Source organism: Saccoglossus kowalevskii, chromosome 7 (assembly GCF_978046115.1).
Source record: "Saccoglossus kowalevskii chromosome 7, keSacKowa6.1, whole genome shotgun sequence".
NCBI lineage: Eukaryota > Metazoa > Hemichordata > Enteropneusta > Harrimaniidae > Saccoglossus > Saccoglossus kowalevskii.
In genome coordinates, this window is record NC_140647.1 from 18987952 (window position 1) to 19009073 (window position 21122).

At 33.1% G+C, this 21122-nt stretch overlaps 1 protein-coding gene across 5 annotated transcripts in view; it reads left to right on the forward strand.

Moving 5' to 3' along the window:
- The window catches only part of LOC100377113 (EF-hand calcium-binding domain-containing protein 4B-like), a 57749-nt gene that overhangs the window by 33769 nt on the left and 2858 nt on the right, over nucleotides 1–21122 (forward strand). For 3 of the 5 annotated variants that reach the window (XM_085501248.1, XM_078007525.2, XM_078007526.2), the window contains 14 exons: nucleotides 1064–1154; nucleotides 1274–1369; nucleotides 2967–3038; nucleotides 3224–3339; nucleotides 3574–3645; nucleotides 5139–5193; nucleotides 5553–5570; nucleotides 7887–7919; nucleotides 9174–9271; nucleotides 15123–15365; nucleotides 16729–16846; nucleotides 18671–18809; nucleotides 19711–19907; nucleotides 20901–21002. In XM_085501248.1, coding sequence (XP_085357374.1) covers nucleotides 1064–1154; nucleotides 1274–1369; nucleotides 2967–3038; nucleotides 3224–3339; nucleotides 3574–3645; nucleotides 5139–5193; nucleotides 5553–5570; nucleotides 7887–7919; nucleotides 9174–9271; nucleotides 15123–15365; nucleotides 16729–16846; nucleotides 18671–18809; nucleotides 19711–19907; nucleotides 20901–21002 — 1450 coding nt within the window. The remainder of the gene's footprint in view (nucleotides 1–1063; nucleotides 1155–1273; nucleotides 1370–2966; nucleotides 3039–3223; nucleotides 3340–3573; nucleotides 3646–5138; nucleotides 5194–5552; nucleotides 5571–7886; nucleotides 7920–9173; nucleotides 9272–15122; nucleotides 15366–16728; nucleotides 16847–18670; nucleotides 18810–19710; nucleotides 19908–20900; nucleotides 21003–21122) is intronic. The other 2 variants (XM_085501247.1, XM_085501249.1) reach the window with 2 other exon arrangements.

A 21122-nucleotide genomic window follows, 5' to 3' on the forward strand; every position in this document is an offset into this window, starting at 1 on the left:
GTTGATCATACAACCCCGCTCTATAAAATAATCACATAACTACATATAGCTGTAAACAGTTTTATATCAGTTTAGATGCGTGTTGCGTCATGTTTTATGAAAAAAAAGCTTCTTATGGGTATGTGAAATGATGAGAAGTGTCCTGTTTACCATTTCCTGTGCTGAATCATTAATCTATTGTTACTTTGTTGAATGTCAATATTTAGAAACTATAAAATCATTGATCCTTTTGTAGACACTCAATTACAAACACCCTCAATTGACCTGTGCTGCCATGGTACTATTGAACTCTGAAATGATTTGACTAGTCACTCATGCGGACACTTAATTCAAGTATTGTTTGATTCTGTTGCATTCTTCTTCCCTATGAGAATTTCACAATAAAACAAAACATTTTTTTATTGGTTTCAACTATATTTAATTTATATTTAATATAGTGCTTTCTTTAAACCATAAAGAAAATGTTTTTTGGCAAGAAACAAAATTCAATTTTGGATTATATGTTTACTATACGGTACATCTGACTATAAAATAGTGTCCAAGTGCCAACAATATTTTCTTATTTGATGTTTATTTGAAATATGCCATAGTATGTATGCACAAAACATAGTACTGTCAAATACTTTATTTTAGCTGGAAATAATTTTTGCTGAAAATACATTTTGGCTGTTTTGTATGGAGTTTCACCCTTCAGCGAAATCATTGAACAAATAAATTCTAAGCGAAAAAACGTATTTTACAGTAAATGTTGTCTGCATGTATTGATCTTTTCCACCAATGTAGTCAAGAACCACTTGTCACATTTCAAGGTGCATTGGAATAATAAAACATAATAATTAGTCCATTATTTGGTTTTTGCCGTAATTCCAAAAGCACTCCTTGGACTGAGTGGAACATGGTGATTGTATAAACTTAATTATTTTATCAGAAATGTGGTAAAAAATAATTCATCATTATACTATTTAGATACATGTTGACTATAGTGTGTAAGAACTGGGTTCATTTTTCTTTAACCTGATTGGATTGTCACATTTTAATTTTTGCATTCTGTGTTTAATTTCAGTCGAGCTTATGCTCATGACGAAGAAGTTCGGAAACTTTATGAAGAAATGGAAATCCAAATCAAAGCTGAAAAAGAAAAGATTTTAAATGAGGTATCAATTTGTATAACCTTAATTTTCCCCTAGAACTGTAATATTGCACTCGTGCCTTATTATGGCAATGCCACTATACATTATAAAGCTCACAAATACCATTTTTCTCCCACATTTAGGAAAAAGGAAAAGAGAGGAAAATTAGAGAAGAAATGTCACAAGAACTTTTACGAAAGGAACAAGAGGTTCAAGAACTTCTGCAGAAGCAAAAAGATGTAAGCAGTTTATACTTGCATTCATTTGCCGTTTTAGCTCCACTGTTGACTTTAGCCGTCAGATCGGAGCTGCGCTACTACTAATTGTTTATTGTTGTCAATTTTCGACTTTTTCTTAAAAATTGCAAGTCCACTTGCTTTGATGCTTGGTATATATTTACATTGGCTAGACTTATCTCAGATTTGTTCATTTCATGAAAATATCTTCAAATTTCTAATTTGAATATCTCTAATCTCTAATGAATATTTTTGTCATTTTTGGTAAAAATGCTATTTTTGATTTCTTTTTTGAAAAAAACAGCTTGCTTGTTTAGGCCAGACTTTTTTTATTCCTTGTTTCTCGAGTTTTTATAAAGCAATTTTTTTGAGGAGGGCGGAAAAAAATAAAATTAATTCTTTTTTCCCATTAGATTTGTGTGATTCTCAAAGAATTGTAAGTGAGATCATTGATCAGAGAGAAGAAATAAGATAAAATTGTATTTCATGTATAACCTTGTTTCTCATCTGCGCAAGACTTCGGTCTCCCACGATACTCCCACGAAAATGCAACTTGGGTTTGTTATGTGGTGGGTGGAAAAAAAATGAAGATAAAAATAAGTTTTTTTTAACAATTTTTTGCACTTACAAGTCGGCGGGCGCGAGAAATTACGCTGAAATAAAATTTTATTTTTATTTCATTTCTGACTCCTGTTCATTCGGCGAGTTCGGCCTTACTTCAATATTTCGTATGTAGACACCCCAAGTGACCCTCTGACTGGCTTGTTCATTTCAGGACAATAGGTTTAATTTTCTACTTTTAGTGAATATTTATGTTGTTTTTGGTAAAAATGCTATTTTCAACAGTCAAAATATGCAGCAAAGATATATCAGCCGACTGGCTGCTTGTTTATTTTTGACGAGTGTTCAGGTGTGTTCTAGGTGTATTTGACGAGTGTTCAGGTGTGTTCTAGGTGTATTTGACGCGTGTTTCAGGTGTGTTCTAGGTGTATTTGACGCGTGTTCAGGTGTGTTCTAGGTGTATTTGACGCGTGTTTCAGGTGTGTTCTAGGTGTATTTGACGCGTGTTCAGGTGTGTTCTAGGTGTATTTGACGCGTGTTTCAGGTGTGTTCTAGGTGTATTTGACGAGTGTTCAGGTGTGTTCTAGGTGTATTTGACGCGTGTTCAGGTGTGTTCTAGGTGTATTTGACGCGTGTTTCAGGTGTGTTCTAGGTGTATTTGACGCGTGTTCAGGTGTGTTCTAGGTGTATTTGACGCGTGTTTCAGGTGTGTTCTAGGTGTATTTGATGAGTGTTCAGGTGTGTTCTAGGTGTATTTGACGAGTGTTCAGGTGTGTTCTAGGTGTATTTGACGAGTGTTCAGGTATACTTAAGGTGTATGCATGAAAAGATTCCAATTTGATTTCAAATCAAATTTTGGTGATTTGGTGAATTTTTGTTAACCACTTATTCAATTTACCGGTAGTTAGTTTCAGCTGTTTTGAAGTGGAGTGTGCTAATTCACCATGTTCTCTGTGATGTGTCTATATAGATGCCATCATAGTCTATGTTATCACAGTGTATGAATCATTAATATTTATTTATTAATATTTGTTTACAGTTGGAGACGAAACTTCAAGAAATGAATGCAACACAATCAGAAATAGCAACAGAAAATGAAGAGCTTGCAAAGGTAACTTATTAAATTACTGTTTTGTGAAAAAAAAGTGTTGAGCTATCAACAAATATTGTCATTCATCATTATTTTATTTGCCAGTCCCATCATGCATCATACTATGATTCCATTCGATTATTCATCAATCCCATCATGCAGTAGTCCCATCATGCAAAATAATAATAAACATGTTATTTTTACAGTATAACGAGAGTCTCCAAGATAAATTAGAAAACACATCAATTAGTTTAGTTGAAGCTAAGCAGTACTTAAAAGAAATACAAGAAAAGGCATTGAGAGAAAAAAGGGAAAGGGCACAGTAAGTATAGGCATTGATTTATAAATAATTTATTTTGAAGAAAAAAAAATAGATGGAATATTAGCTTGTCTAAATTGACTTTGAGATGTTTTTTTTCTTATTAAAGGCAGTTTACAGGAACTAAGTATCGAAAGATGCAAATTAGTAACAATAGTGGTTACAGCATTATACCTGTGGCTAGCAGCCTGATAAACCATCATGATGATTTTTTATTGATTTGTTTTTTTGTTTCAGGGCTGCATTAAAAGTAACTGAAGGTATTGCACAAGAAAGAGAGAGTCTAGTTCGACAGTTAGATATGCTAAGGTAAGTGCAATACATATCTACATACTATTGTATCATTAGTGTATAATGATGTCATATACATGTACATAGTGGTACAATGTCTCATTGTATATTTACTGTGTACTAATTTTTGTAATTGGAGAGTGGGCCATTGCCATTACTGTTGTGTAATTTCCATGTTGAGTACTTTGTAATGTTTTTATTACTGTTTTGTAATGTCCTTATTACTGTTTTGTAATGTTTTTATTACTCTGTTGTGATGTTCTTATTACTGTTTTGTAATGTCCTCGTGGCTGTTGTGTAATGTGACTTTATTACAGATTACTATTGTGTATACTAATTACTAATGTGTAACATTCATTAATACTGAGTAAAATACTTGTCACTACAGTCTAATGTATTCATTACTATTCATTATATACTACTGTGTAATTTACTCATAACAAATGTGTAATGTACTCATTTTGCAAAATAAGAGTTACTATGGGTATATAAAGCTAAATACGAGTGACAAGTGCGAACAGCATTATAAAAAAAGTACAAAAACAATCAAGTTTGAAGTAGAATACAATCGAGTATGGATACCATAAATAGGACAACTGATAAATAAATTAATTTATACTGTTCTTTCTGGCCAGCCGAGAGTATCACCATGGAAACCTGTGTTAATACAAATCCACTACTTGATCTCAGGAGCAAACATCCAGGCATTTTCACCACCTGGCAACCATCTCCATTGAAAGGAAAGGCTGAAAACTTTCAAAAAAACTGTGCTTTGGGCTAGTTGTTGAGACTTCCATGAACAGTTTAACAAGACCCCTACACGCACATACAACATGTATAAATTTAGTTGCTCAGAATTACATTAAACTTGGGTTTGTGTGTTTTCTAGCTTAAGCTGTTTTCACCAGCTCTTTACCTGCATTCCACAGCAGCTCGCACAGAGTCCTTAGAAATACATAGTACAGTGGTATGCATCTTAGCAACATAGAACATTCTGTGACCGACTTCTGACCCTGAGGATACCTAAAAATTCAGTTGCATAATATACCCAAGCTTCAGGCCCACTGGTTGCTTGGCTACCGTGAATCTCTTGGGCAAATTCCCAAGTTTCAGGCTCACTGGTTGCTTGGCTACCGTGAATCTCTTGGGCAAATTCCCAAGTTTCAGGCTCACTGGTTGCTTAGTTACCATCAATCTTTTCTGCTAATTGATCAGCTTTGATACACTTCTTTGTAGTCATCTATGTTACCTTTGAACATGTGTGTACAATTGTCATTCATACACACATAAAGCAAGGCAGAATATAATTTATATTAATCTAATTGGTAGTACACTCTGATTAACAAATGTATATATTCACCTTGTGATCATCCCACTTCTTCACTTTCTATCAATAGTGTGTTTTCAGTAATGTAGTTTTTGAAAACCAGAACTGGTGGGAAATCATGCACTGTAATATCATAAACTGTCCATAACACATAGTGTCCTCACTGATTTGTTTATTTCACTAGAGATATGAATAAGAAACTCAAGGATGACAAGGACATGCATGAAGCATCAAAACAGGTGAGTTATTCACATGACTTGACATTAATTGGTCACTTGAATCGTGTGACTTTCTGAGCTTGAAATTGATTGGTTGCTTAAATCATGTGACTATGTGAGCTTGACATTGATTGGTCACTTGAACCATGTGACTATCGGTATGTGAGCTTGACATTGATTGGTCACTTAAATCATGTCACTGTGTGAGCTTGACATTGATTGGTCATTAAAATCTTGTATTAAACTATGTGAGCAGAGAAAACTCATGAATATATAATTTAATTATTAAGACTCATCTCTGTTTACATTTTCAATGCCAAGTTATTAATAATTGTTATTGTCTACTTCATTCCCTTTTTCTTACAATTTTCATGTCTCAGTCATTTGAGATTGCTGAGGTGAACACAATTTCATTTTATTTTTTGCTTTCACATCCCGGTGTTCGAGAATTGGTTAAAAAAATTTGTTTATACTTAGCTGAATGATTAAAGAGTAGCTGATATTGTACAAGATGTAGTGAAAAGATATGGAAGAATGATCATCAATTGTTGCCACTTGATGTTGGAAAAATCATCATGGCTCAAAAATTGTCAAACCATGGAATTTATAGATGCAAGAAACTTAATGAGATGGTTCAGTCTATTAAACCCAGACAAAAAATTTATTCATATTTCTGGTCATGGCAGAATTTAAAAAAAATAACAAATAAAGGAATAATCAATTGAAAAATTAGAAATTTTAACAATTTTTTTAAAATGAAAAATGGAAAAAAATAAAAACGTATGCGCTCATCAATTTTGACAAACAAATTGACCAGAAACATGTTTCTGTTTATTTTTTGGACATAATAATTCACATACATTGTTTGTTTTCATTAAATGACTTAAGGATCATTCTTCCTAAATTGTCTACATGCTTGCCCCATTATTGTTCATCATTATTTTGTTTTTTTGGGGGGAAACCATGTCATTTCAGCATGTATAGAAGCGTAACTGAAACTAGCTTGAATTGCGTATAGACCACTTTCCCAGAAGTCAAAGATACAGCGTTTTGCATGTTCACGCGAACTAGAAATGGAGTGTAACATAAACATGCATACATGATGTTGTGTTTGTTTATGTACCAATCAAAATCACAAAAATAAATTCCTTGTATCAAATACCAGCAGACTGACATGTTTGCATTTGCCGTCATGATAAGAGCAGGTGTCTTTTTAAATCCCATCTTGATACATCTGGAAAAGTGGTCTATTATAGTTATGTATGTTGCATGGTATGTATATCTTGTGATGCTAAACTCTGTTTACTTTCACTTTTATTCAAATAATATGCATGTAAATCATTGTATGTTATATTTAGAAGTTTGCATTCAAGACCAAATATGGCATTTTTCAGGATTTTAATTGTGTTTGTATTTATTGAAATTATGTTTCGGACTTGTGACAGGCAAACCGGAAATGACCTTTTTTAAGGGCTACACGAAAATCACTATAAATTCTGGAGTTGAATTCATAGAAGTACTTTCCGGCATTGTTACTGTAATAACCAGACACATTTCTTCAAACTGCTTTGAAAACTCAGATTTACAGGTCTTGCTTGCCAACTTTTAAACTAAAATTTATTTAATCTAAGATCTTCAATGGTCAAAATAAATAATTACAGCTTTCACATGAATGCATGTGCCATAAGGTTGCCATACAAAAACATAATTACATATAAATAATTCCCTCATCTTGTTATAAATTTTTGAATTCACATAATCTTGGAGCAACGATATTGTGTTCAATTAATGCTAGGCTTCACCGCCACTCCCGTAAAATATGTAATTTAACAGCAAGCTGAATAGATGTAACGATAATAGGCATTGTGCATGTTTTAAATTAACATGATGTATGAAATCATCTTTTAGTATAAAAGTATGAAAAATTTCTTTAAGTCTAAATTGTTCGTATGCGCTATGCTATGCTATAGTGATCAGTTTGTCAGTAATTTACAGAAAACTCTACATTTTACTTAATATACGCATAATGGAATTGGAATATTATGTGAAGCTATATATAATTTTCTTAATTGATTCAAGTTATTAGTGTGTATTGATAGATTCTGACATAATAGTATGAAATCATTATTTAGTATAAAAGTATGAAAATTTCTTTTAGTCTAAATTATTGATATGTTCTATGCTATGCTATAGTGATCAGTTTGTCAGTAATTTACCAAAAACAATACACTGGGATTTGACGATTATTCACCCTACCACCTTTGATGTCTTTATTATAATAATCTGATTACTATCCCTAAACTTAAGGAAGGAGGGGTGATAAAATGATCAATGAAGCTATATATCTATTTCTTAATTGATTCAAGTTGTTAGTGTGTATTGGTAGATTTTGATAGTGACTAGTCTTATCAGCGTATTTAGTGCTATTACATAATAATGTAGAAATCATAGAAATAGTCTAGAAGGAAGCATGATTTAACGTGTTATATCAGCTGAAGTGGCTATTCTATATTTTCACTATTTTAAGGAAAACTATCATTGCCACTTTAGCGAATCAATGGCTGGTAATTCATGGATTGAGCCAGATTTGCTAAAATGGCATGTAGTTATTATGTTCTACTATCCACACTCATAACTAATCTTATTTTTTTATTTTATTTTTCAACATGGGATGCTTTGATTTTTGTTTCCTTTTTTTTACTAACCATATATAGCCTGGCTCGACTTTACAAGATGAGTTGAATGAGGTATCTTAATGTCTATAATTAACAATCAATTTATTCTAGATCATACTACCTATCTTCTCAGTTCTTTCTGTAATTCATTCTCATCTTGTTATCCTGTAGAATGCCTGCATGTGTCTTTTCTGTATCAATAGTGATCTTGGTCAAACATCAAGCAGAAAAAGTTACAGAAAAACATAAAATTCCCATATTTTAGATTCTTGATAATTTCAATATTTTATTATTGATATCACAAGATTACTCAGCATCTAAAACTAAGACATTCAACAGGATGGTTCTCTAACTTTTTCTCTTTCTGTGTATGTGTGAAATGAAAGTATTTCTATTGTCATAGCAACTATTTCTGAATTTTATGATTGATGTCGTTAGTTGTTTTAATGTCTTTATATCAGTGATGTGACCTTAAGTCTGTTTATAATTTAAGTATGCTACATTTCATAAAACCATAAATGTTTTTTATGTGAAATATTCATAAACATTATATAAATTTCAAATAACATTTGAAAACAAGTCGGCTTATAACACTACCTATAGTGGATGGATACCATTGTTCATATATCCCCAGTCAGTATGGCTTTTGACTCATCACAACAGTTTTCCTGCTACCTGGCAAAGGAATGTCTTACTCCAAATTCAAAATATACATCTGCTTGTTTGAGTCTTTTTATAAGTTTTTTGGAACTATCTTAAGCATAAATTGGATATAATTGGGGAAAAGACACAGGGACTCATGGGTAATGGGCTTACCAAACGGCTTTTCTAGCATAGGAAAAACATCCTCTTCGAATAGAAATGTAGCACAGGGATCTACTGGGATAATTGGTTTAATAAATTTCCATATAAAATTAAAATGTTCATGTCTATGTGAAAAAGAGTGGTGAAGAAAATTTTGAAAAATGACATATATATTTATTGCTGTAAACCAATAGAATGTTTGTACTTCTAAGGATGCAATAAAGTTATTATTATTACCGGGTACTAGCTATAATAATACATGTTTATATTTAAAATATTTGATGTTTGCAATTCTTTAATATCTTATTATTTTTTTTTTTTTATTTTGTTGATTTGTAATACCATGTTTTTTTGAAATTTTTTTTTTTTTCTTGATCATAATGTCTACTTTGTTTTAATTCATGTACAAATATATATTAATTTGTGCAGTAGTACAGCAAAATAGGCGTGGCATGCTGGTCAGAATACTGTTAATTGCATACAAACAGTATTCTAAATTTGTTTTTTGATTTCTCTCATCAGGCAACCAAAGGTGAGTCTCAACCTAGCCCTAAAAAGTCTATGCTGGTCAAGCAGGGTTCTGTTATGTCTGACTATATCACTCAATCATCTCCAAAAAGGTGAAGTATAAATTAACTGTCTTGTTTAACTTTTAAGTTTAGATTGTTGGTCATAGAATTTTAACATTTACCACATTTATTAGTCCTCGTTCGGACGAAGTCCGAAAACGGGGACTTATAATTCGGTCTCCGTCCGTGTGTCCGTCCAGAGTCATATCTCAGAATCCCTTGGACCGATTTCGTTCATTCTTTGCATGTGCCTAGTACTTTATGTGGGACATATGCACATGCAGTGGTTCAGCGATTCCATTCAAAATGGCCGACTGGCAGCCATCTTGTTTTTTGAAAATAGTGTATTTTGGACATGCTTTGGCAGTTTTCTTTCAAACTTGGTACATAGATTATACATGTTAGGATACATGTCCATGACGATTTATTTCACAATTGGATCAAAGATGGCCGACTGGCAGCCATCTTGTTTTTTGAAAATGTCATATTTTGGACATGCTTTGTCAGTTTTCATTCAAATTTAGTACATAGATCATACATGTTAGGATACATGTCCCCGGTCGTCCGTGAGTTCCTGAGTCTGTCCGTCCGTCCGTCCGTGTGTTCGTCTGTCCGTCCATCAGTCTGTCCAGAGTCATATTTCAGAATCCTGTGGACCGATCCCGTTCATTCTTTGCATGTGCCTAGTACCTTATGTGGGACATATGCACATGCAGTGGTTTAGCGATTCGATTCAAGATGGCCGACTAGCAGCCATCTTGTTTTTTGAAAATGTTGTATTTTGGACATGCTTTGTCAGTTGTCATTCAAACTTGGTACATAGATTATACATGTTATGATACATGTCCATGATGATTTATTTCACAATTGGATCAAAGATGGTCAACTTGCAGGCATCTTGTTTTTTTGTTTTTTTTATGCGGTATCTCTTTATGCGTGCTCTGTCAGTTTTCATTCAAATTTGACACATACATGTACTTTATACATGTTAGGATGCATGTCCATGACAATTTGTTTCAAAATCTGGTCAAGGATTGCCGATTGACAGCCATCTGACTTTTTGGCCTTACTACTATATTTCCACAATTTATGTACCATTTTCATTCGTATTGGCACATACATCATACATATCAGTGTGTTTCATAATCAGATCAAAGATGGACGAATAACGGCTGTTTTTATTTTTGGCCATATTACTACTACACAGAACACGCGTTTTGATGTAAATAAACAATCTGTTGTATACGCCACTTGGAACTCAAGTTTCAAGGACAGGCTCGCGACAACCCCTCTGCTTTAATATGACGAGCACAAAGAGAACTTTCCAAAATTTAACGGGGACTGTGTCATTTTCAATGACTTGTATTTCTTGATTCGGTAGTTAGAATTAGTTGTCAATATTTTTTACTAAATAATCCTTAGATCCTGGTGTATGTAAATTAGCTGTATCCATGGTGACTGGTACTTACCGGTACATTGTTTTTCTTTGAAAGTTATCAACTTGTATGTTACTTGGCAAATACATTGAAAATAACAGCCAATTATATCATCACAATATTTTTCAGATTTTTATATATAGGAAATTAAAATATATTGACTTGTTATATAGACTTGTTAAGCAAACAATACTGTAAAACCATTTATTTTCGCTGTCATTTAATTTCACTATTTTGATGTTTTGAGCAATTCACTAGGTTTTAAATTCATGAATTTTCCAATGAAACAATGAGTTCTATTGTTATTTTATATGTTCATGTGGATTTAATTAACAATACCTTTAACAGCGAAATTAGCGAAATTAAAGCCCAATGAATAATAAATGCATTTACAGTATGTTTTCCTGAATTTATTTTTCTCTGAATGATGACTATTTTCTTCAAATAATTCTTGATTAGGAATTTGTCATCTTAGACCATGGCGGTAAAGTGACATATTATGCAGGATTTTTCAGCACTAGTATTTATGATGTGGGTATACCCCTATTGTTTGAATTTAGTCACTTTTGTTGCTTTTAGTTCACTACACTGAGCTTGCTAAAGTGTTTGGTTGTAATAGGTCTGCTGTCATGGTGATGACAGCAAAACTATTCATATTGTTGTTGTCCAACATGTATATATCAGAACTATAATTGTCCATTCGACTTAAAAACCTTGATATTTGCTATGTATATATACCTTGGGTGGATTTCATACAGAATGGTTATTTTCAGTTCTTCTTGAAAATCTCTAGCCTGGTTGCTTTGGTGCTTGGTATGGAGGTACCTTAAGCACTAAGTTTATCAGATTTGTTTATTTTGTGATATTTTTAATTTGTTGGTCTATCTAATCAGTAATTCATTAAGGGTTATCTTTCATGAACATGAAATAGAGACATTGATATACCTGCATATGCTTGAGTCTTTTAGTTTTAGTTTTAGTGAATTCTGAATTGATTGAATCAAACTGTACATGTACAGATTTTATCCACACAAACTTTTCAAGTGGTATAATTCAGTGAGCAATTCTTGTTGTGGTTGGGATTTAATGCATTGACAATACATGTCTGAGCTGATGACCATCAGACTGTACACTCATTTAGATGAGGTGCAGAAAACCAGGGCAGTTTAAGTGCCACATATAAACTCTTCCTTAACTTCCACTTGAAGCAGCTATAGTTAAGTTGTGTCACACTCACCAATTCATCTTTTCTTGTTTTATTCAATGTCTCCTCAACTTCGCACAGACATTCAGTGATTCTTTATTCCTTACAGTAATCTGTTTATTAGTTGGATCAACTGTATTTTGCTAAAAATAATTTTTTCCAAAAATAAATATTTGTTCATGGTGCAATTACTGGAAAGATTATGGTTCTCAGAAAGCTATGTTCTATTTTGACATCTGAATATGTAAGATCGAAAAAGTTATTGAAATAAAAATGCTCTATTGCATTTTGTTTGGTTTGTTTTGTTTTAAAAAATGTAGCTTGGAAATTTGCATGCAATAACATTTTGTTGTGTCTACAGTACTGGTCCACCGACAGGAATGTTTCTAGAAAGTGCTCTAGTATGCTTTTTTCAACACAACTTAATTCATGTTACAGTATTGAGTAGCCACAGATTATTACAAAAGTTTTGCTATGGAATTAATAGGACACTACAGTAATAAGTATCGGTATAAGTCGACAATTGTTGTGGTCATAAAAATCTTTTCACTGTAAATGAGTTTCCAAACTGACAATGTTATTGGACTTGTTTGTTGTATACACTTTAGATCATAAAAATCATAAAAAATAATAATACACATACTGAATAATTTACACAAAATGTTCACTATTAGAAAAAAAGTAAAACTGTGGGACCCATGTAACGTTTTATTCAAAATGAAAAACTGTGACAATGAAAAATGAAAAACTGTGAAAACAGCTATTTATGTTGACACTTGTGCATCAGAAGCTTAGTTACAATCTACCACGTCTTTCAATCACAGATGGTACATACTGAGGTGCCATTATTTTTTTATATAAATTTTTGACATTGGGGTTTTCCCCAAGTGAATCATTACCATGCAGGATAAATACATAGACATCTATAGTTTTACATAAAGTAAAATAACAATTTAGATTCCACTTTATTAATTGTAAAATTTCTTATGAATAATTCTACATTTAATATTCTGTTGATTCTTTATACCGGTACTCAAAGCACCACAGACAAATAATTGTATGCAAATATGTTTTTGTAAACTATGCTAGATATTAATATATAAAGTTAGATATAGTATGTATTACAGGGATTGACTGATAGTTGGGTTTAATTTCACTTTACTGACAGCTGTATGCATTAATAGGTAATCAACAAACTATTAAATGTTTCCTTCACAAACAATTAAAAACATAATGAATATCCCTGTTGCATCAAATCCACTAAAAATACTACCAGCATCAGCCAGCTATTGACTTTCTTTTATAGTGCGCAACCAACAAAATACAGTACACTGATTGAGTGGTGGTCTTTGTTCTTGACAACTGACTTCCCCAGTCTATTCAGTGATAGTGATGGTCGCGTGCATTAGAAGTGTTGGTGGGGTAGAGTGGAAAAACAGTTTATACCGGCGACACTCAATACAAACATAAAATGTTGTATTGAATAAGGATATCAATACTGAATATAGATTATACATGTACATAATATGAATAAAATTGTGGGTTGTTTTACTGAACTGTTGAGTCGACCCTGTTGATGCAATGGTACCAATCCATTGTGGTGTTGGGAGAATCTTTTCAGGTACTGTTTTGATTCCTCCTTCAAGTGAAATGACATTTGCTTTCCAAGTAGAGATGGCAATTCAGTTGATATGGCTGGTATATCTTGACCCTGTACGACTTATTATTGCTTTTTAATAAAATAATAATTTTCACAATAATATAGATAAATACTTTATTTGACACAAAAAGTACAATGTTTAACATAACATTGAAAAATAAATAGATAAATAAAGTATCTATTAAAGTGACCAAGGATCAAAAGCAAGTGGTTGTATACTTCATTGTTCATGTTCAGCCTTGTTAATTTCCATATTTGCACTTTCAAATAATATTTGTAACTGATTGATCAAATTTTGGTCACTCGCTGGTGATCAAACTACAATGTAATGTGTGAACCAACCACTCAATGCATTTCCAGACGCCGCCTTGAAAACAAACACTTAAACATGCACGAACAAAGGCACCACTCAATTACCTACCCTAATGTTTATAGTGAGCATGTTCTTTTTTGCTGCTTGGTGCTGCAAGGCAAAGTCAACAGTTGGATTATGTTGGTGAATACAAAGTTAGCCACAGGAATGTATTGTTCCAGAGGTACATTACTTGGGGTTTGCAACAACGGTGACATGATACCAAGATCCCATCACAATCTCGCTCTCGCATAAGCGTTCCAACTCAGAAAAATGCGAATGCGCATGCCCGAGGTAACTTAGGATACTGGGATGTCCAGGTGGATCAAAATAGCTGCCCACGATATGACGGATTACGAGAACTATATTTTCTGTACATTTTCCATGTATTACATTTTTCACTAAGATAGTGGCAAGAAAAATTTTATTTTTTCATTACAAACCTTGAACATTGATATATGTCATGTCAGAAGGTCGTAGCCTCAGTCTCGCTATCTACGAGAAGAGACTTGAATGAGATCTTGACATGATGTCACAATACAGTACTATGCGCGTTGCAAACCCCAAGTAATGTACCTCTGATTGTTCCTTTACAGACAAATATCAAAATATTAAGTAAATTACAGACAGGAAAAATCTCTTAATGATTTCTGACATAAAATTTGAAATGTTCACTACCATGGCATACATATATTGGTGTTGACTTCCCTATAATTGTACTCTGAATCGTTTCACACACAAACTGAGAGAATATCAAAAGAAACTTGCATACATACATAATGTTGGAACAACTGAGAAGATATTACACTACATATCACATATCAAATAAGGTTCATGAATTTTGTGCCCTCTGAAAGTTCTTGTCTTCAAATGTCCCTGCAGATTGTAAATGCTGATGATATACATATAGTGCATTATACTAGACTATGCTGATGTCAATCGAACCTTGTAAAACACAAGCATCTGTAGATCTTATTCAAGGTTCCCCCAAAGTTGCAAACTTTAGTGAATTAATCTTGGACATGGCTTCAAATAATTATTTTCCCCATTGAGTCATTGACAGACTTGCCTAGAGTGAGGGTTTAAAATTGCCTCCTAATCAGTGTTCAAGTACGATTTGAACTCTACCAGTTGTAAGTTTGGTGCAACCCCTATGCTATCGGTGATTGCTTCTACATATGCAATTTCATTACTGCCAATTAATTATTAAATTACTTTTTCTTTCTCTTTTTTCATTAATCTCCTTGTAGGAAAGCCAACCAAGGGTCATTACGGACATCACTGGAGGGCTCACAAACATTAGATAGTTTAGAAGAAATAGATGATATAGAATATGATGACGATGATATTGAAGTTGATGACGATGCTTATTATATTGAGAGGATGAAAGATAATGATGACTCTGGAGTAAATAACAATAGTAAAGAAGAAATGAATATATTACATTATACAGATGATAGTAGTCTTGGAACACAAAGTAAACATGTAATGAGGTATGGCCATTTACACTGATTGACTTATCATATATCAGAAACCATTCAATTTTCATTGCTAAAAATTTCTAAGATAGTAACAGACATTTGCCTTAGGTGTCTCCTAATATTTTTTGTACGGGAATCTATAATTTGGAATTGTAAAACTAATATTTGGATTATTTTCTAACTTACATCAGACTTTTATTATCCTTTGTTTCGCAAACCTGCCGAATGAACAGGAGACAAAAATAAAATAAAAATAAAATTTTATTTCAGCGTAATTTATTTGTATCTTCATTTTTTTTTTGCCCGCCGCCTAACAAATCCAAGTTGCATTTTCATGGGGGTATCATGATCAAAGTAACGAAGTCTCGCGCAGATCTATACTTTATGTGTGTTGGTTGACAGTGAATCTCGGGTATTGACCTCTCTGCGTGCTGCTTGAGACTCTGTCGTCAAAAACCGAGAAATCCCTCATTAATGCTGAAAATTGTGCCACAATTGGCGACATTGCCAACCAGGTTATACATGGAATAAAATTTTATTTCATTTCTTCTCTCCGATCAATGATCTCACTTACAATTCTTTGAGAATCACACAAATCAAATGGGAAAAAAAGAATTAATAATATTTTTTTACGCCCTCCTCGAAAAAATTGACTTATAAAAACTCGAGAAACAAGGAATAAAAAAAAAGTCTGGTCTTATCTTACATAAGTAATGTACTACTTCACGACGATGCATAGAAAGCATTTGCCAAAGACACTGTTACTCCCAGTATTGAGTCTTGAGGACACAGTGCTGTCTTCTGCAGTATTACACAATTTTCTTAGTGGGTGGCAAAATAAGTGAAAAGGAGTTCACTCCTATACTATTATACTTGTATTACAATATTAATTATAATGTTTATGCATCACCAGTGTTTTGGTCTTGGTCAGAACTTACTATTTTTTACGTGACTTGGAAAACAATTATAGGAAAGATTCTCAGTGCAAGACTTGCTTTGAGTATGTTCGCAAGTATGCAGCTGTGTATATCCATGAATTTAATTCATGTGATCCATTCAAGAGTAGTTTGAATTTAAATAAGTACCATATTTACCCTATTAGAAGTGCCTAGAAGCGTATATAATATGTTGTTGGGATGACTTCATTTGCATATGATTTGCTAGTGGCTGTTTTGAATGATAATGTTTGCATTATTTTTCAATATCAATAATTACAATATAAACTTTTACAAATGAAAAAAAATAAATAGAAATATGTCTTATTTTGATGATAAATTTGTTTCTGTTATTCCCATAACCTTATATGCTTTTAGAGCAAATATGTTACTTGTATGTGAACATATATGCTGAAATGTAGACTTTGTTTCACATTCAGAAATGGGGCAGCAACAATGATAGGGGGAGATTCTCAAAGTAGAAGCGCTGAAAGTATATCACCATCATCACCACGTGGAGAACCGGTAGGATGTCAAGCTACTTCAACACCAACGCATGTGAGTTTAACTACTAACATCTCATCCGCTCCCTTTCCATATTCCTGTGTGTTCTAGCTGACATAGATCACCTTTCATTCTCCACCACAATCATTACTGTGTCCATGTTGCTTCTGCAGTGGTGTAAATTTAGTATTAGAATTGAAGGATACCTTTCTAAGTAAACTTTGCAGTATGGGCAAAAAATCTATATATCCACTGGTTTTCAGAATATATCAACGTCCTCAATTAAATCTAGATAAAGTTACATTTTTGACATGATTGATAAAAACTGGCAATCACCTGTAAAACAATATTGTTTAATGTAAATTTGGGGTGAAAAATAAAAACCTCAGATATAGAGGACATCCCATATGAAAAATCTTTCGCAATATTGTTTTATTATTTATATTTCCTATTTCTGGCTGCCCTGTTTGACTCATGAGAAATAAATAAAAAATATGGTCCTCTAACCCGCTCAGCATAATTCATTAAATATGGCCCCCTAACCTGCTCATCATTATTTTATTAAATATGGCCCCCTAACCTGCTCATCATAATTTATTTATTATGGTTCCCCTAACATGTTCGACATGTTTTACCTAAAGACCACATACACAGCACATGTACTGCAGTGACGTTAAAATATGAACTCATGTCCTTCTCTGGGAAAATAAGTTAATAAATATTATTATGCTTTGAGATCTATCAAAACTACCTGTAACACAGAAACAATAAGGCACTTGTGTCTTGTTCCCTAGCTGTGGAATCATTTTAACCACAGAGGATAAATACGTAGACGACTCTTAGACTAACATATAGTGCCCTTAAAACACTTTTTAACAGCTTCAATTTGTTTTAAGTGAAAACAATAAAATTCTCAACTATAACAGATATAACTTGAGATCAAAAAATCAACAATCACTGGGTCATCTTAATATCCTCTCCATGTTCTTGAAATGTTAGTAGTTATTTCTCAAACATATATATTTAATGTTAAAACTCTCCTATAAATATAACTTACAATTTATTTTATATCTGTCATAAACCCAGTTTTACCTCTACTAATATATTTGTTAATGAGTTCATATAGAGCTGGTGGACTACATTTTCCTTGAGATGAACTGAAACTGATTGCATGCTGCTTCTATGGCTTTTTACTTCAGAACTTGTGTCATATGTTACCACTATATGCAATTCAGATTTGTTTTCTGGGCAGAAAGAGATCTGTAATGGACTGAAATTTAGTATACCATACTATAGAGTGTTTCTGTTAATTTTTCTCAAACAATGTTTTTATTTTTGAAATCCTGTTAATTTTGCTCAATCATTGTGTTCACATGCTTGACTGCCCTCCCTATGGTGGTACCCCTGGTTTTGCTATGAAATAATGGTCCTAGAGTCATGGCTTGTATTTGTTGCACTTATACCAATATACATAATTCAGAAATGTATATCAGAGGTCCTGGAATCTAGTATAGCTATAAAATGACGGTAACATGTAACATAAGTTCTGGAGTTATGAATTGTATTTGTTTGCATAAATATTGCGTATTATTGTATGTGTCGTATGTCATGCACTTACATTACCATACTCAACCGCGTATGTACTTTGTACTTTGCCAATAAAGAAAAAATATCAGCATATATATTACTATACATACTAAAGAAGACTAAATTTGAATGAAAATCTGTGCAGATTATCATTAATATGTTATAAAATATTTTATATTTTGACGTATTACAATTCTAAAAGTTTTTTTGTTTTGTAACTCAATAACTACTTGACTGAACAATACTTTGCACAAGGGACCAGGCATATATGTGTGTTTTTATGCATTCTAGGAAATTCTTCAACCTCTCCCCAAGAATCCAGAGAGAGTATTCAAAGTAGTATTTGTTGGTGACAGTGGAGTTGGTAAAAGTAGTTTTATTTATCGGTTCTGCAACGATTCATTCAAATCTAATTTCAGCGCAACAATTGGTGAGTGGTTATATTTGATTTCTTTTATTTCTGTCAGAAATTGCCAAATAATGTAAAAGTGAAGTTGTTATTGATCACTCGATAATTGTTATTATTAAAGACTATTTCAGGTGACCTTTAGAAATTGTATCTACCGGGTTGGGTGTAGAATTTGAATAAATTTTAAAGACACATGATGACACAGTCCGTATTGGTACTTTTTTTAATGTAATTTCTTATGAGCTTCCCAAAGAAAAGGGTAATTATGGAAGACAATTTCATGCAATCACAGAAAAAATCAAGGACCTATTTAAATGTGTCAATTTAAGTTGTGTGTGGTGTGGTTAGTAGATTACCATACATCATATGTGCCCCATAGCGTTCTTTTTGAGCGAAAGTTCATTATTTTAATTATAAATATAATACTCAAATATTGCTCAAAAGCATAGTTTAAACCATGTCTCAAAAGAACCATAGTGTGAGCATAATTTTTCTCCAGAATTTCTCGGGAAAGGGGTATAATTTTTCACATTTTGGCATTTATGATGTTTACAGTGGCAATTCTCAGGTTGTACACAGATTATACAAATTGGGGTGACAATTATAATGACTGACTATATTGACCCATTTTCTTAAACAACATCATGCGCATGGTAACCTAGCAACTAGCGAATCTGAAACTATGTTATAGAGCCTTTACATGTACAGTATTTTGAACACCGTTGCCTGGATATGGCAGCCATATTGGTGCTTAATTCGTAACAGCTTGCTATACCTCTAACAGAGCGTCACAAGGTGGAGCACTAATTACAATACTGGAAAAAAATTATATTGTAGCTTTCTGAATTCATAATTGCAAATAGAATAAATAAGCCAGTATTTACGATAGTGTGCTTACCAACACATACTTTTTCGGTTGTAGGCGTTGATTTCCAAGTCAAGAATGTCATAGTGGATCATAAGATGATAGCATTGCAATTATGGGATACAGCTGGACAGGAAAGGTTTCGTAGCATTACAAAACAGTATTTCCGTAAAGCTGACGGTGTAATAGTGGTGTATGATGTCACATCTGAATCCAGCTTTACTAGTGTAAGGAACTGGATGAGTAGTGTCCAGGTAAGGTCAGGATGAGTAATGGATTAATGTAACTGTAATTCTTAAAGTCCATGTGTGCAGGTGCACATTTTCCCAACTACTGTAAAGGGGTTAATTTTTCACTGGGTTTTAATTTTGCTTATTTCGCTGAGTGGATTCATTATCTAAATGATAAAACAGTGAATTTAAAACCCACTAAATATGCATGAAATGGTAAATCAGCGAAATTTAAACCCAGTGTAAATTAGTCATTTTACAGTAGCATATATAAATGAGGAATTTTATTTATAATACACCTGTGAATATTGAAGTTAAACGTCTCGAAAAATTACATGAAAATATAACTGATTCATGTACAATTTTTCTAAAATGATGTGTTTAGTTTTTCTTATTAAGATGAACAACAAAAAACAAAATTTCGTTTCATGTGATTCCCAACATTTGCACCTTGGAGTTGTACAAATTCACCCACTAAAAGAGAGTAGAAATGTTGTGTCCTCAAAGCCTGGGGGGTACTCACATTAAAGTGCTACCTGTATATGTATATGTGCCGCCAAAAGGGGTCCCAAATTCACCACTTCTGTCTGAAAAGGGGTATGTTATTTTACCCTGTCTGTCTGAATAGCGGTATCCTTTTTTCATTATTTCTGTCTAAAAATAAGAGTCCATATTCTCCAACAACTGTCTCTAAAGCTTGAGTGATCCAACAACCAGGACAATGTAACTGACTTTTTTTTCTGTACCCTCATTTTGATTGTCAAAGTCCATCTTTGGGAGTCCACCTGCTTTTCCCTTGGTACCATTTATGCTTAATGTCTGAAAAGGGGTGTCAAATATCCAGTTTGTCTGATAAGGGGTAGGCAATTTGAGTTTATTTCTGTCTGATAAGGGGTAGGGGTTTCAAACAACCAGCTCTCCCACACACACACACACACACACACACACACACACACACACACACCCCCGGCCTCAAAGCAACAAGATGACTGAGCCTCATTGTGTTTGTTTACTTAGGATGGCGTTGAAGAGGGTACTGTTATCATGATAATTGGTAATAAAACAGATATGGAAGATGAACGACAAGTAAAACAAAAAGATGGACATCGATTATCAGAGGTTAGTGAAAAAAACAAAAGTTAAACCTGTGAGGGCGCTGTTAATTTCCTTTCACAGTTGTGGTCAACTCAGTAGGCCTTGTATACACATGAATTGGAATGTTTTAAATATTCACTTTTT